Source organism: Maniola hyperantus, chromosome 24 (assembly GCF_902806685.2).
Source record: "Maniola hyperantus chromosome 24, iAphHyp1.2, whole genome shotgun sequence".
Lineage (NCBI taxonomy): Eukaryota > Metazoa > Arthropoda > Insecta > Lepidoptera > Nymphalidae > Maniola > Maniola hyperantus.
The window spans coordinates 7057871-7075108 of record NC_048559.1 but is presented as its reverse complement, the minus strand read 5'-3'; the positions used below and the strand labels follow the sequence as shown (position 1 = coordinate 7075108).

The window sequence follows — 17238 nt, the reverse complement described above, 5'->3', positions numbered from 1 at the left end:
TCTATCACTAATGCCTATATGACGTTTTGTCGGTCTCAACGACAGAGACAGTGCTCTACAAATCTGCTGTCTCCTTCTAAAGGTCTATGAACATTACTTTCTTACATTACTTTTTTTTTACAGGCAAAGTGTTCTGCGCATCCTGCAGTTCAAACTCAATACCCCTACCACGATACGGACAAATGAAACCCGTGCGAGTTTGTGAAGAGTGCTTCCAGACTATCGCGCAGAGCTGTCGCCGGCAGACGTCGCACTATCGGTGAAACTGTTTGTTGTTCTTTATGTTCGAGCAGATCTCGCGACCGTTCGATTATGAACCTTAATGCTGTGGAATAGAGTTCGGTTTTAATTGCAATAGAATTGAGACAATAGTCTTAAAATTTACTGTAGTCCTTGATGATTATTATTGTCATTGAATTATGAACCTTAATGCTTTAAAATAAAGTTCTATTTTCAAAATGTTCCAAATGAAACTCGTGCGAGTTTGTGAAGAGTGCTTCCAGACTATCGCGCAGAGCTGTCGCCGGCAGACGTCGCACTATCGGTGAAACTGTTTGTTGTTCTTTATGTTCGAGCAGATCTCGCGACCGTTCGATTATGAACCTTAATGCTGTGGAATAGAGTTCGGTTTTAATTGCAATAGAATTGAGACAATAGTCTTAAAATTTACTGTAGTCCTTGATTATTATTGTCATTGAATTATGAACCTTAATGCTTTAAAATAAAGTTCTATTTTCAAAATGTTCCAAATGAAACTCGTGCGAGTTTGCGAAGAGTGCTTCCAGACTATCGCGCAGAGCTGTCGCTGGCAGACGTCGCACTATCGGTGAAACTGTTTGTTGTTCTTTATGTTCGAGCAGATCTCGCGAATGTTTGATTATGAACCTTAATGCTGTGGAATAGAGTTCGGTTTTGATTGCAATAGAATTGAGACAATAGTCTCTGTAGTCCTTGATGATTATTATTGTCATTGAATTATGAACCTTAATGCTTTAAAATAAAGTTCTATTTTCAAAATGTTCCAAATGAAACTCGTGCGCGTTTGCGAAGAGTGCTTCCAGACTATCGCGCAGAGCTGTCGCCGGCAGACGTCGCACTATCGGTGAAACTGTTTGTTGTTCTTTATGTTCGAGCAGATCTCGCGAATGTTTGATTATGAACCTTAAAGCTGTGGAATAGAGTTCGGTTTTGATTGCAATAGAATTGAGACAACAATCTAAAAATTACTATAGTCTTTGATGATTAAAATTGTCATTTAATTATGAACCTTAACGCTAAGGAATAAAATTTGATTTTCAATCGAAAGAATAGGTTCGGGTCTTGGTTGTATGTACTATGTAACTACATTCATATTCATGTTCTTTGCGTTTCATTACCGATGAAATTAAGTAATTAAATGAATTCATTTATTTCATGTAGGACAGCATGTGCGACTTATGATCAAAATCATCCTGTACAGTTATTATTGCCTTTAAAATTGATATTTATTGTGCAGTGTTAAGGTTCAATTTCAAATGAATTTTTACACATATATTATAATAAAATTCCACGACATACTTCACATAATACAGGAATATTTTTATTATTTAAATATGAAAACGGATTTTATCACGAAATTAAAAACAAAATTGACGATGAGAGCAGTATAGCGATGTGGTGTTTTTTGACAGATTTTTTGCCATATATTATTAAACAACGTGATTTTCCCAATGTTTCTTTTTCTGAACTTTGTGATATGTACTATTCCATACTAACCCCTCCCTAGTTGACTGTAAGTTGTTAATATTATGATTAGTATTAAAAAAATGTATTTTTTCCATATTGACTGATGTTAAATTTAAATATTTCGTGTTAAAGGCTTGGTCACACACAATGCGTGACGGAAACGGTAGGACGTACTATCCACTCCACTCCATTCCAATCCACTCCAGTCCAATCCACTCGCATGGAAGGTTTTTGCTCAACGTTTCTGAATATTATGATTAGTATAAAAAAATATTTGTTCCATATTGACTGATGTTAAATTTAAATATTTCGTGTTAAATGCTTGGTCACACACAAAGCTTGACGGAAACGGTAGGAAGCACAATCCAATTCATTCCACTCCAATCCGCTCCACTCCACTCCAATCCACTCCACTCCACTCCACTCCACAGTCCAATCCACTCGCACGAAACGTTTTTGATACGAATCGCTAAATTGTGGAATGTTTCCCTTCTGGTTTCCACGTTTCCTATCACCTACAATCTAAATACCTTCAAAGCAAGAGTGAATAGGCATATTTCTAGGCCCATAGGCTCATAATCTCATACAACTGACAAAGACAAAAACTCAGAGTGACCAATTTGAATAATTTTTTTCTGATCATTTTGAATTATATTCCAAAAAACATTCGAAATTCCATTCGAGAATGTTTTCAAAAACATTCGAAATTCAATTGTAAAAAATAGTTTCGTTTGTCATTGGTTGGTGACTCAAAATGGTTAACGCCCTCTGACTTTTTGTCTTTGTCATTTGTATAGAATTACGTAACAGTGAGAGCGCTATACTAACTTATTTCCGTGGACACATTGTGTGTGTTTAAGCCTTAAGCTGAGATCTATATACAACGTTAGTTTTAGTATCTCTGGGGAGTGCTCTGAAGAGCTTTTTGACCTCATTCCACCCTCTTTTTTCTACAACCGCACCGCGCGCCACCGTAAGGAATTTCACCCGCACCATCTGGGTGTCTGGTGCACTTCGACCGTCCGCTGCGCCAGATCCTTCTTTCCACGCACGTGCAAACTGTGGAACCAACTCCCATCGGCGGTGTTCCCACTAGATTATAACATGGGGTTATTCAAGGGGCGGACCAACAAATTCCTAAAAGGCCGGCAACGCATCGGCGGCTCCTCTGGTGCTGCAAATGTTCATGGACGGCGGTAATCACTTAACATCAGGTGACCCGCCTGCTCGTTTGCTCGCTATATCTATTAAAAAAAAAAAGTATACGCAAAACCTGAAAGTAGTTAGTCCAGAATCAGTAACAGAATCGATTGCAATCATTCTTACTACGGGTTATATTTTGGCCAAAAAATCTTTAAAATCCTGCAAGTTTGAACGCCTAGTTAAATGACCGCTTGCATCAGCTGATTTTAGCCGCGCGAGCGAGAGCGCGCACGATAGACGCCAGCCGTCTCGTTCGCTCACAGCCGCTCGCTTGGGGTGACCATGTTTTTCGAGGACAATGATTTATAAAAAATAAAAAAGGGGCAAGCTACCTCTGTACCAAATTTCGTCAAAATCGGTTGAACGGTTGAGCCGTGAAAAGCTAGCAGGCAGACAGACAGACAGACACACTTTCGCATTTATAATATTAGTATGGATGTTTGAAATTTTGTATATATGTACCTATATATTCTTTGTGTAAAAATATTCGACACGTTAACTAAAACTAACGTTGGATAGAACATACCTTGACTTCACTCAAACTAAACAGAGTAATGACTCGGATTGGTCTCCGCTTTGGTGGACACCAGGTCTTAACTTGAGCAAAGTCCAAGTACGCTCTATATATCTCAGCCTAAGTCAGTTTTGATGATGTAGCTCTCTAAATAATAGATACTTAGTTGTAACTATGTGATTTGGATATTTTATATACGTGTAATCATCAACAAATACACACAAACATAATGCATATTACAGGAATCGGGTTCGATTCCTGCCGGTCCGCAATTTTTGATATGTATTTAAAAAAAAAATTAACTTAAACAAAACACTTTAAAATTTTGCCTTGTCTCTTTAACTTTAGAATACTCTAAAAAATTTTCTCTATCTTTCTCTATTCTAATAAAAATATTAGGTATGTCTTACTATTTTGCCTTAAATATTTCATATATTTCTTGGTAGAAAGTGTATTCATATGGTCTTTTTTATCTTTAATATTTCTATCTCTTTCTAGAAAAGATATATAAATATATACTTACTTACTTAATTGTAATTTGTTTAGAATACTGTCGAAGATTCGCGGAGTTATTTTGCAGTAAATTATATTTATTAAAAATTAATTGTAAAAAAAAATACCTTAGTTTTGTTGATGGTTACAAATTAAAAAAAAAAACAACAGCTGAAGAGTAATCAAAACTGAATTTATTTCTATTAATTTTAAGTAGACACGTTCAAATAGAATTATTTTTATCATGTATATTTTAAAGATTAAATAATGTATAGTAGGTACGCGACAAGTCGACATGGCAATCACAGGTATGAGGCGAGGGGACACCCCGCATACCCTCACGTCACCCGCGCTATTCCGCACTGGGTTAGCGCGTGATTGTGCCCGATTGCCATGTCGATCTGTCGCGAACTATACAAATCTTTATATTTTTAATACCTATGGTTTAGATGAATAGCATAAACTGTTATTTTACTCCAAGTATTTTGTTATAAAAAGTTTGATTTCAAAGATGAAGTCTACAGTACACATTGGCCTAATGATTCGAATCGGCAAGGATAGTGCTAGATTTAGAAGTACTGACAATTTTGTTAAGAGATTGTCTACAAGAGATGAATTTTTAAATTTTAAAGAATAGATTAAATATGAAATTGTTTTAGTACTGATTTTGTATGTCTGATTATGTATTACTGGACCATAATATTATGTACAGTACGCGGCCGAAAGTAATGTACATCGGCCTTTAGAATGCCATTTCGCCTTTGTAGAGCGTTGTCTCTGTCACTCAACCTATCTGACGTTTTGTCCGTCTCAACGACAGAGTCCTCTACAAATTTGCTATCTCCTTCTAAAGGTCGATTCGATGTACATTACTTTCGGTCGCGTACTGTACGTAGTAACATCTCATTGTAAAAATGTTTCTGCAGATAAGTAATCTTGAATAGAATTTTCTACATTATAAATATTGAATCTACAGTTACATGTTTTTTTTATCAACTTTGCTTTAATTAATCTTATGAATTATTATATATTTTATAATTTTTATAGTGTTTTACTTACACTTGAAGGAAATTTCTAAATAATTTTAAATACATATCAGAAATTGCGGACCGGCAGGAATCGAACCCGCGTCTCCTGGGATCGCGCCCGACGCTCTGACTCTGATTCCTGCCGGTCCGCAATTCTTGATATGTATTTAAAATTATAATTCACTCAAACTCAGAATAGACAATGACTTCCACATTGAGACGCCTTAGCCGGAAATATAAATTAATTCAATACATCTATTATATAAAAATAAATCACTAAATGTGTTGCTGATCGCAAATCTCGAGAACAGCTGAACCGATTTCGCTAATTCTTTTTTTATAATATTCCTTGAAGTACGAGGGTGGTACTTACGGAAAAATTTAATTCAACCTCCCCCTTCTAAACTCCACCCGAGCGAAGCCGGGGTGGGTCAGCTAGTTAATATATTTTCAATAGACTTTGTAAAGTACTAAGACTTAGTTAAATAACTTTTAAAGAAGTCGTTATGTATGCGAAGGATTTTTCTTGAAAACCGTAATTTTCAAGTAAGAATTTACAGATAAAGGTGTTTCTATTCTTGTTTTGAACCTATTGCTATGCTATTTATCTATAACTTATATCAATCGTGTTAAAAATAGGTCCCTAATAATAGATAATAAAAAAAAATTAAGATTCCATAACTTTTTATATCCAGCGGTGTTAGTTTTTAGGTTTAATAAATAAATAAATAATAATAATACCTAACAAATAAAAAAAGTTGTATGTATATTTTGTAAAGGTAGTTATGTATAGTTTGTATGTACCCACATTGTTTAATACTAAGTAATAATGTGTAGCTGTCTCATAGCTTTTTGTATGTTATTGTATTAAAATAAAAATAAACTAAAGTATGCTATTCGATAAATTCGAGACCACAAAAAAATGTGTAAGTGATATATAATGATACTGTTAAATATATTTTAATCGTGTAAAATAAATGTCAGATTTATTATTAGATAATCGACTTTTGATTTGACCCCAAATCCAAAGAAATATCGAGTGCGTTACACTACCCCTATTATAAATGCGAAAGTGTGTTTATTTGTTGGTTTATTGGTTTGTTGGTTTGTCCTTCAATCAGTAATATCACTGCTTTGACAATATACCTACGAATTCATACTAATATTATAAATGCGAAAGTGTGTTTGTCTGTCTGTTTGCTAGCTTTTCACGGCTCAACCGTTCAACCGATTTTGACGAAATTTGGTACAGAGATGGCTCATCCCGGGGAAGGGACATGGGCTACTTTTTATCGCGGAAAATTGAAGAGTTCCCACAGGATTTTTAAAAAGCGAAATCCACGCGGACGAAGTCGCAGGCATCATCTAGTAAGTACATAAATTAAAACAACAAAGTTTTTTTTGACGAGGACGAGTGAACTGTCTCTACTTGGTGTCAAATTTCATGTCAAAAGTACGATTTCGTCCTTATTTTAAATGTGGTTGAACCGTACTTTTGACATGACAGTTGATCCATAGAGTTAAAATGGCACGTGAGGAGTCATTTTGTACGGACTATAACGTCATTTGCTATCTCGACCTGTCGCGTACCTACTCGTAGGTACTATATTATAGTGATAGGTTGTTTAGTTATTCATATTCTATGCGTTGCGTTTCAACCAACCTTTAATAAACTAATAGCCAGTGAGCTTGATGCAAAATATTGATTTTCCTAATTATTGACTAAGCCATGCGTATAACCCATCCATCCGTAGAAACCTGTCTGCGGGATTATGCTTATAAGTTATAACTAGAAGATATATCAACTTACGATCGATCAGGTGAGTGAACTAGGGCTTGGTCAGACACCGCGGCATGGCGGCGGCAGCGTGGCTTAAAGATCGGTGGCTAAGCCCAGCGAAAAAATGTACAATGACTTTTATGTCTATACTGCAGACCACAATTTATATAACTACGTTACGTTGTATATCGCATAGGTAAATATGTAGTGTGTTAGTACTTAGTGTTTATAAAAAACTTTTTGATAAGGCAACCTAATACGGTTGGATTGGGAATAAATAATAATCTTTAATGCTTTTTAATGGTTTTGCGTTGCGTTCCATTGCGTTCCGTTCCGTGGCGTTGCGTTCAGTTAGTCAGTCAATAAGTCAGATGTTTGACGTGCACAGACTTGCAGGATGGAAATCACGAGTGATTGCGTGGGCGGGCGGCTGAGGCGGGCGGCGTATACACGCATTGTCTTCCTCCTTCCTCATTTTTACATGCGCGCACTTTCCCGCACGATAGCCGATTCACGCGTGAAAGATCGTGTAGTGTTATGGCAGCTCTTGGCAGCTAATGTTAATCAACGATTAGAATTCAATCAAGGTTTAATGTTTACGTGAGTTTAATTAGAAAACATATTTTTGTAATTTCGATCACATGTACCTACCTACCTAACTACCTACCCAGCGCAAGTACTGTCATTTTAAAGATTTTGTTAGTGCCACATTTGTTTGATTTTTTAAATGAAATTCATGTGTAAAATGTTATCAGTGAGATTTGGCCACGTTTTCGTACTAACTTTCTTACATTGTAAGTGTCATATAATCATTTTTGTCATTTGACAGACGTCCACTGCTGGGCGTAGGTCCTCCCCTCTACGCGACATCAAACGAGCCGCCTACCAGCGATGTCGTTTGTCCACCTAGTGAAGGGCTTCCAACGCTACGTTTTCCGGTGCGAGATCACCATCTAGCACCCTGGGACTTCAACATCTATCGGCTATTCAAACTTTGTACCCTGCCCATTGCCATTGCAGCTTTGCAACCAGCTGAGCTATATCGGTTACTCTGGTTCTCCTACGGATCTCCTCATTCCTGATTTGATTACGTAGAGAAACTAAGCTAGCTCTCTCCATCCACCGCTGAGTGACCCTGGGCTTTCTTGAGGTCAACACTTAGTGACCTGCATGTCTCAGATCTTGTATGTCATCACTGGCAACACGCACTGTTGAAAGACTTTGTCCTTCGGCATATCTGGCCCAAATAGTGCCCGGGTGTAGTCACAGTATTAAGTATAATAGGGTGTACGCACCGAGGTACAGTACGCGGCATTGTACATCGACCTATACAAGGAAATAGCGGATTTGTAGAGCATTGTCTCTGTCGTTGAGACCGACAAAACGTCATATAGGTATAAGGTATGAGTGACAGAGACAACGTTCTACAAAGCCGATATGTCATTCTAAAGGCCGATGTACATTATTTTCAGCTGCTTACTGTAATAGGTACATTATACTTGTGTATAGGTATGTATCCACTGCCTCAATACGGGGTAGTCAGGATTTTGACTAACAACCCTCAGTCTAATGCGTTGCTTGATGCTTCTGTTATTTACTGACAAAGGTACCTACAGCGAGAGACGATTAATTGGTGGAGAAGACGTTAAAACAGATAAACGTTACATGGTGAGTAGGTACCGACCAAGCGTACACAGGGTTTGATCACTTTGTAACCAGCTGTACCCGTAGTATAAGATTTTACGTCACACTAAACGTTGCTAGAACTCGAGAGTCGAAACACTTCTGCGTTATAGTAAACTGGATCTTAATTGCCTTGTTTTAAAGCTCAAGTTTGTCTACACATCTACAGCCAGCGCTCCAAGCGGAAACCTTGGGAAATTAAAATCAGCGGCATTGAATTTTTTACTTCAATTCAAGGCTCTTTAGGTCCATTTTACTTTGATGTTATTGTGTTTCGATTCTAGAATTCAAGCAACGTTTGGTGAGACGTAAAATCTTATATGTACTACGGGTAATCAATACGGTATTTGACAACTAGTCAAATCAGTAACTTTTTATCAAACGTCAAAACGCGCGCTTAGTATGCGAGATTCTATGAAATACCGGTGTGTGACGTCACAATCATTTGACGTGCTTTTTTTAGTTTAATCGATAATTTAAAATGGTTATTACACCTAAAACCAACAAATGACGTGGATTTTACGTATTTTTGAAGACCCTCTATTTAATAATCACTGAGAAATAATATATTTTTGATGTAGTCAAATACCCAATTCCGGAAAAGCAGCATCAATCATTACAGCCTTAATTGTTGTAATTTGCGGAATTGAAAAAGAAAAATTAATAAAGAAAAAACCGGCCAAGTGCAAGTCAGGCTCGCGCAATGAGGGTTCCGTACTGCAGTCGTATTTTTTCGACATTTTGCACGATAATTCAAAAACTATGATGCATAAAAAAATCTGATACCCACTTGATATAGTTATCTTGCTTCGAAAATTGAAAATACTAATTATTAGTTCATGACCACAATTTAATTTTTTTTGTGTGATCTAACCCTAAATTCACGTTTTTCAGATTTTTCCTCAAATATCAGCTATAAGATTTACCTACCTGCCAAATTTCATGATTCTAGGTCAACGGGAAGTACCCTGTAGGTTTCTTGACAGACAGACAGACAGACAGACAACAAAGTGATCCTACAAGGGTTCCGTTTTTCCTTTTGAGGTACGGAACCCTAAAAATGAAATGAAAAAGTATGGATGAGCTATGAGGTAGCTTGACCTAGTGTCACAGAAAGCTGTCATTTTTCCAACACCCCACACGATATTAAGTGAACGGCTCAGGAGCCCCCGTTCCATTCACATCCTCCATTCCATAGGCATACCTATTACAAGCCAAATCCTCCATCCGTAACTACGACGCGTGGATCTGTGGAGGCGCCATAGTCAGCCGCTGGCTAATGCTGACGTCAGCAGCCTGTGTGGAAGACGTGCGGAACATTTACGCGATCGCAGGAACGGAGATGTATGTGAGAGAGGATGAATTGGAGGACAATCTATGCACGAGCAATTGGAAAAGGAAAGTTATCTACACTTGTGTTCCTATTGGTAAGACAATGTTCTTTTGTTGAAAACTAGCTAGATTTAGGTTGTTAAAAATCCCGTGGGAACTATACCCATGCAATGTAAGAGCGTCGTCTTTTTTAGGGTTCCGTACCCAAAGGGTAAAACGGGACCCTATCCTCCACTGTCCATCCGTCTGTCTGTCCGTCTGTCACTAGACTGTATCTCATGAATCGTGATATTTATAGCCTATGTCCGTTTCAGAAGTCCGAAATGCAAGCTATAAATCTCTGTCACCAAATTCTGTCAAAATTGGTTCAGCGATTGAGCCGTGAAAAGACAAGTTAGTAACAGACAGGCAGACACACTACTTCATCCCAAAATTGTCCCCGCCGGGCACCGAACCTTCCGCATCTAAAATAACAGCGTTTACAATTGAACCACCACCGCCATTCTAATTTGAACCGCTAAGAGGAACACCCTTCCAGCATCAGTTTTCCCCTCCAATTATAATATGGGCACACGAGTAGATATCCCTAATATGGGCACCTTCAAGTCAAGAGTGAATAGGCATCTTCTAGGCAAGCGCGCTCCATCTTAGGCTCCATCATCACTTGCCACTAGGTCTGATTGCAGCCCAGCACTAATGTTCACGACTTTTTTCATTTCTACCTTCAGCATACGACTTACAATACGACCAAGTATCAAAGTGGTCCCATAACGACGTAGCCGTAGTGAAAGTTGAGAAACCTTTCGTATCCAGCGCCAGATCCTGGAGAGATTGCTCCTACAGTCCTGTAGCTATACCTGTGAACTTCGACCCCAAGCATGAGGAGCCGGGGACAGAAGCTATTGTACTTGGATGGGGACACACTAGCAAATGGCGATCTGTAAGTAAGGATTTCTTCACTATTCACCGCCACACTCACATTATTTCATATGCACGTGGTCTTATAGCGACGTTAGCCGTGGTAAAACTGAAGAAGACTCCTTCATATTGAACGGCACGTACTTTAAAAAAAATCATTATAGGCACACGCTTAACACATCACACACCTGACACAAATCTGATGGAAACCTATTCACTCTTGTTTTAAAGATCATCATCATCGTGATCAATCCATCGCCGGCTCACTACTGAGAACGGGTCCCTTCTCAGAATGAGATACTCCGAACGAGAAGGGATTAGGCTATAGTCTAAAGATAAGCGTTTTAAAGATACCCGGATTAGGAAGCAGGGGCGGGGAAGTCTAGGGCAAACTTAGCGAAGTGGCGGTTTATCTCTGGACATGATACGGAGTGCATCTGCGGTTATCCGAGACAGACCATTAAGACATGACTGGGTGCCCTGCGTGCCCGAGAACCTGCACAAACGAGGAGCTACACGAGGCTACCGACCGAGCTATCGCGGTTGCGTCTTTTTGGGCTTCCCGTATTTGAGGTGACCGTCGCCTCGAGCAGAAGTAGAAGGTAGGAAACACAGATCGCGAAAGAGTATTCCAAACCTTAGCCATACGTATGAGGAATGATGACGCAAAACATTTCGTTCGTGCAGATGGAATGGAATATACAGATTAAATTATTATTTTCAGACGAACAGCACCTTGGATTTGAACCAAAGGCAACTTCAGCACGTCTCAGTATCAGTTCTAGACAACGAAGAATGTAAGAAGTCTTTCACCACACCGAACATGGAGAAACAAATAGATGACTACATGATTTGCTCGTTTCACGACGGAAAACTGGATGAGACGGGGAAGATGATTGGTTCACGGAGGAATACCAATGTATAACACTACACGGCAGAAAATATTGTACATCGACCTTTAGAAAGAGATAAGTAGTGGTTTTGTAAAGCGTTGTTCCTGTCGTTGAGTCCGACAAAACGTCACGTAGGTATGAGTGGCAGAGATAACGCTCTACAAAGCCGAAATCTCGTTCTAAAGGTCGAAGTACATTACTTCTTGCCGGCTAGTATAGTAAACATGATTCATAATTTGTTGTCAAATGTTCTCTATAAAATACAAAGTAATTTATTCTTTGTCAAATGACTATAGGTCAGCATTTATAAAGCTGAAGGCGAAGAGATTACCGATATGAAAGAAATAGAAAAGTATTTGAACAGTACTCAAAAACATTTTAATTTAAGGAATGAACCAACAGTGGAAAACCAAAGAAGATCAAAAGGCTTCTGCCAGGTACGTTTTTATTAATTACTTCACTAGCTGAAGCCCGCGATTTCGTCGCGTGGATTTAGATTTTTTAAATCCCTTGGGAACTCTTTTATTTTCCGGGGAAAAAACGGCCATCTTACTCCCCAGTTTCATTCTCCATATACTATTATACAGAATATACAGGGTGCAACCACAACGCTGGCACCGTCAACATCGTCAATCGATAGACGTCCACTGCTGGACATAGGTCTGTTCATAGGATAGGAATCCAACGGTTCCCTGTGACTCATCTGCCCACTTAATGGGGGGCCTGACAACGCTGCGTTTTCCTGTGCGAGGTCACTATTCTAGCACCTTGGGAGTTGTCTATTGGTTGTTCGAACTATATGCCTGCCCATTGCCTCTTCAGCTTCACAACCCGTTGAGCTTATGTTAGTTACTCTGGTTCTCCTACGGATCTCCTCATGTCTGTTTTATGTAAGACTAGAGGATGCCCGCTACTTCGCCCGCGTGGGTTTAGGTTCTTTGAAAATCCCGTGGGAACTCTTTAATTTTCCGGGATAAAAAGTTGCCTATGTCAATTTCCGGGATGTAAGCTACCTCTGTACCAAATTCATATAAATCGGTTAAACTGATGGGCCTTTAAGAATCCCGTGGGAACTCTTTGATTTTCCGGGATTCCTAGCCTATGTCCTTCCCCGGGATGTAAGCTAACTCTGTACCAAATTTCATCAAAATTGGTTAAACTGTTGGGCCGTGAAAAGCTAGAAACAGACACACAGAGAGACAGACAGATACACTTTCGCATTTATAATAAGTATACATGGACTATGGATGGATGAATACTATGACTCAGATTTTTCTGTTTTGTACAGAACGACCACGGTGGTCCGTTAGTCACTTGGATAAATGGTACGGAACACGTGATCGGCATAGCATCCGTATTCCGCGTTGACCACCAATCGAACTGCATGGGGCCATTCCTGTATACCAGCACAACGAAAAATAAGGAGTTTATTGAGTGCATTCTTAAGCAGTAAGTAAAAGCTGCTGCCACAACCATGGAATACGAACTCTTGCATGTGCATGGAAAAAACCGGCCAAGTGCGAGTCAGGCTCGCGCACCGAGGGTTCCGTACTACATTCGTATTTTTTCGACATTTGCACGATAATTCAAAAACTATGATGCTTAAAAGTAAATAAAAATCTTTTTTAGATCGCATAGGTAAAGCCTTTTCATATGATACCCTAATTGATATAGTTATCTTACTTAGTAAAATTGAAGGTACTGATTATTAGCTCATGACCACAATTAATTTTTTTTGTGTGACCGTAAATTCACGGTTTACAGATTTTTCCGCTTATGTCTGCTATAAGACCTACCTACCTGCCAAATTTCATAATTCTAAGTCAACGGGATGTACCCTGTAGGTTTCTTGACAGACCGGCAGACAGACAGACAACAAAGTGATTCCCAGAAGGAACCCTAAACAGGATCTGGCACAACGGGCGGTCGAAGTGCACCAGGCATCCAGGTGGTGGTAAAATTGATTACGGTGGCGTGTGATGCGGTTATAGAAAAAGGAGGGTGGGATGAGGGCGATGGAGAGAGAGTGTCTCTACGTGATCAAATCAGAAATGAGGAAATCCGTAACAGAACTAGAGTAACCGACATAGCTCAACGGGTTGCGAAGCTGAAGTGGTAATGGGCAGGGCACATCGGAAAACCGATAGACTTTGGGGTCCCAAGGTGTTGGAATGTCGACCTCGCAACGGATGGTGCAGCCTTGGCAGATCTCCCGCTAGGTGGACGGACGACATCAGACGAATCGCAGGGGATCAAGACCGTGGCGTGTGGAAGTCCCTACAAGAGACCTATGTCCAGCAGTGGACGTCTATCGGTGGTGATGATGATGATGATGATGATGATGATGAGGTCAAACTACTTTTCAGAACACTGCCCATTATACGCATAGAGAACTTATGTCTCTGCTGTGTTCCAGGCTTTCCAACGAGCTGGTTAGTTTGGGATCGTCCACAAGTCGAACATCCCACCTTTGGATCCGATCACATGGAAGGACTTGGTACTGGGGTGCTCCGGCCTTATAGCGACTCCTTATGTATTCTGTTTCAGTCAAACCGATGGTAAAGAAAGAAAAAGAAGATCGGTATGTGATAAACCGAAGAATGGCAAGGAGTTCGTTATACTACGCCGCTATATAAAGTGGACTGATATCAATAAAGATAGGTAAATGTTTTAAAGGGATACTATAAGGGTTCTTTACTTCATCCGCCGGAACTAGATTGACTTGATTTTCCGGGATAAGAAATAGCCTACGTCCTTTTCCGGGATGATAGCTTTTTATCCCGGAAAATTAAGAGTTCCCGCGGGATTCGAAAACTTTATCCACGCGGATGTAGTCACGGGCGTCATTTAGTATATTACTATGTCGGTAATAATGTGGGCTCTTCTCAGACCTGGCCTCGAACCTGGCCGAGAAACCTTGTAGCTTTAGGTTTAAGTTCGCATAGTAATTATCACCAGTTATATCTTACAAATCCAACAACCGACTATCAAAAAGAGTAATTATTACCTATTATTCTATTTATTATTCTATTTTGAATAAATTATTTGAATTTTGAATTTAATTTAATAGCATTTTGTATCTCCTTTTTTATTTTCAGCCTGGCACCAAACCTGAATGTTCATTTGAGGCCTCAGATACCTATAACGCATTACGGATGAAAATAAAATATTATGGATGAATGAGTTTCCATTAATTCAAACAACAGTATCCATGCGTGTAAAGTAGCCAAGAGTTATTCTGTGCCAAGTCCAGTTGCATAAAAGACGGTTTAAGTTACGTTACGGTTACCGTGAGAGCAGTAGCGTGCAGCTCAAAGGGGCCTAAACGCACTGCTTACCCTCATTGTAAGAAATCAATGCTTATTTTTCATTATAACCTGCCGTAAAATAAGTTCATACTTAAATGCATACCCTGGCTTGAACTCCTATGCACGCCACTGCTTGAGAGGCACCTATAACCACCCTAACGGCGATTACGCACTGTTCTACCGTCATCCGAGTTCTATCCGTCATCCGTGAGAATACCAGTGGCCCTACCGCGGTTGTTTGACAGCTACAATGTCACGATCGCAATCATCTCTGATTGGTTACTGCTCGCTCACTATTGGCCACAATGCATTGTTGCTCATTGTTGCAACAAGAATCGCACAAATTCAGCCAATCAGAACAATTGAGATTGTAATAATGATTGATGCAGGTTTTAGACAATCGCCCCGCAGCGATTATCTACGACATATTATGTCATCTCTACATAGTATAAAATAAAGTCGCTTCCCGCTGTCTGTATGTATATATGTATGAGCGCGTAGATCTTTAAAACTACGCAACAGATTTTAATGCGGTTTTCACCAACAGAGTGATTCAAGAGGAAGGCTTATAGCTATAATTAAATTCTCAAAAAATTAGAGATCCCTAGAGAAATTGAAATAATGTGAATTTGGTCGGAAAAAATCCTCTCATTTGAGTTTCCGAGGCAATTGACACCTCTATGGCACCACATTAGTATCTACATTGCACCCATGCGAAGCCGGGGCGGGTCGCTAATATATATAAGATCCCATACAAAACAAAAAGGAACGTATTTTCACGGACTCGGATCGGATGAGTGCGTAACCACAGTGACCCTAGCGCGTTTTCTATACAAAGACAAACGTTACCTACTAGTTTGAGTCTCTTTTGAATTATTTACTTTTCACACTGAATGTAATTTTGTAGACACGTTTTAGAAAAAAATACCTAGGTACCTACCATATTATAGGTTGTTTCCCGGATTTCTGTACAAATGGGTAATTTTTAAAACTATCTTTTCATGATTTTTAGGGTTCCGTACCGCAAAAGGAAAAACGGAACCCTTATAGGATCACTTTGTTGTCTGTCTGTCTGTCTGTAAAGAAACCTACAGGGTACTTCCCGTTGACCTAGAATCATGAAAATTGGCAGATAGGTAGATCTTATAGCTGAAATTTGGGGAAAAATCTGAAAACCGTGAATTTAGGGTTAGATCACACAAAAAAATTTAAATTGTGGTCATGAACTAATAATTAGTATTTTCAACTTTCGAAGTGAGTGACTATATCAAGTGGGGTATCATATGAAAGGTTTTCACCTGTATATTCTAAAACAGATGTTTATTTATTTTTATGTATCATTTTTGAATTATCGTGCAAAATGTCGAAAAAATACGACTGTAGTACGGAACCCTCATTGCGCGAGCCTGACGCGCACTTGGCCGGTTTTTTTAAATTATTCTCTTTAATAATGAATTCTAGCCCCATAAACTACCGCTATACAAAAAATCACGTCATTTTATTACTACCGTCCAATACCCTATTGCTGAATTTGCCGAGAATTTTGTACAGATAGATAAATAATACCTACTCGTAGAGAAAAGCCAATTTACTATTTAGTTAAACAATAAAAGTTTTGTTTTCCCCGGTATCGCTTTTCAACGCTTTTCATTCCATTTAATTCTTTTCTAGAATTACTTTTTCAATTATTGTCCAGCCAAAGTCTGAACTCCGAATAGCTTTGAGGCGAACAAATATTTTGCGCAATGGAACATCCAGTTTTGTTATTTCGATTGTGTTGGGATTTTCTATAGCTTTATTTTGTCTATCCTTTATGAAAAGCTTTGTGAAAATTTTACTATCGCTAGCCTGCAGTGAGTTAGTGATAGTAAAATGTAGGTATAAGGATCGCTAAGTAAATGAAAACTTAAACCAGACTACGATCGTCGTAATAAACGCTGAAGAATTTATTTTTATATTTTCTACAGAATACTATTACAAATCACGTCATGCATTGCCAGACAGTAAGTATCATGGCAACCCCCTGCCAGACTCCCCTTAAACTCTTAAACTTTAAGGATGTCTAGCAGGGGTTTGCCATGATAGTAAGTGTCTGGCAATGCATGACTTGATTTCTAATACTATTCCGAAGAAAGTATAAAAAATTATGACTTTATGCTATGACGTAAGATTTTATTACCTACCTGTTATCTCCCAAAGCCACCATGATCCCAAACGTTTTTTCTTCCCAGTGTTGGGGACAATACGCAAAGAAACTTTCAGCTTTTATAAAATAACGAAGGTCTGGCATGCGCTGGCTCTCTCTCTATAAGTTGTCACGTCGGGGGCCCGCTAAGCAAAAATATTGTGCAAAATAAATTAT

The 17238-nt window shown here is 38.9% G+C and overlaps 3 protein-coding genes across 5 annotated transcripts in view; 2 read left to right on the top strand and 1 right to left on the bottom strand.

Moving 5' to 3' along the window:
• The window catches only part of LOC117993496 (lateral signaling target protein 2 homolog), a 66516-nt gene extending 60554 nt beyond the window's left edge, over window positions 1-5962 (top strand). For both annotated transcript variants that reach the window (XM_034981300.2, XM_034981299.2), the window contains one exon: window positions 124-5962. In XM_034981300.2, the coding sequence (XP_034837191.1) occupies window positions 124-263 (140 nt within the window). In that variant the 3' untranslated portion in view covers window positions 264-5962. The remainder of the gene's footprint in view (window positions 1-123) is intronic.
• Window positions 5963-6530: 568 nt separating this feature from the next.
• LOC117993503 (dopamine receptor 1-like) overlaps window positions 6531-17238 on the bottom strand; it is a 228085-nt gene continuing 217377 nt past the window's right edge. For both annotated transcript variants that reach the window (XM_069506974.1, XM_034981309.2), the window contains exon 9: window positions 6531-6541. The gene's annotated coding sequence lies outside the window, so the exon portion shown is untranslated. The remainder of the gene's footprint in view (window positions 6542-17238) is intronic.
• Window positions 7487-13021, top strand: LOC117993506 (cathepsin G-like). Its single transcript, XM_069506750.1, has 7 exons — window positions 7487-7536; window positions 8349-8410; window positions 9624-9852; window positions 10486-10697; window positions 11400-11594; window positions 11865-12005; window positions 12857-13021. Exons 1-7 carry the CDS (start codon window positions 7488-7490, stop codon window positions 13019-13021), a joined length of 1053 nt encoding a protein of 350 aa, XP_069362851.1. The 5' UTR covers window position 7487.

Bases quoted from the DNA above. Each gene is read 5' to 3' on its own strand.
- LOC117993506 (XM_069506750.1), top strand. From the start codon at position 7,488: ATGTTATCAGTGAGATTTGGCCACGTTTTCGTACTAACTTTCTTACAT. The intron at 9,853-10,485 runs GTAAGACAATGT...TTCTACCTTCAG, and splicing joins CTACACTTGTGTTCCTATTG to CATACGACTTACAATACGAC. The intron at 11,595-11,864 runs GTATAACACTAC...AAATGACTATAG, and splicing joins GTTCACGGAGGAATACCAAT to GTCAGCATTTATAAAGCTGA.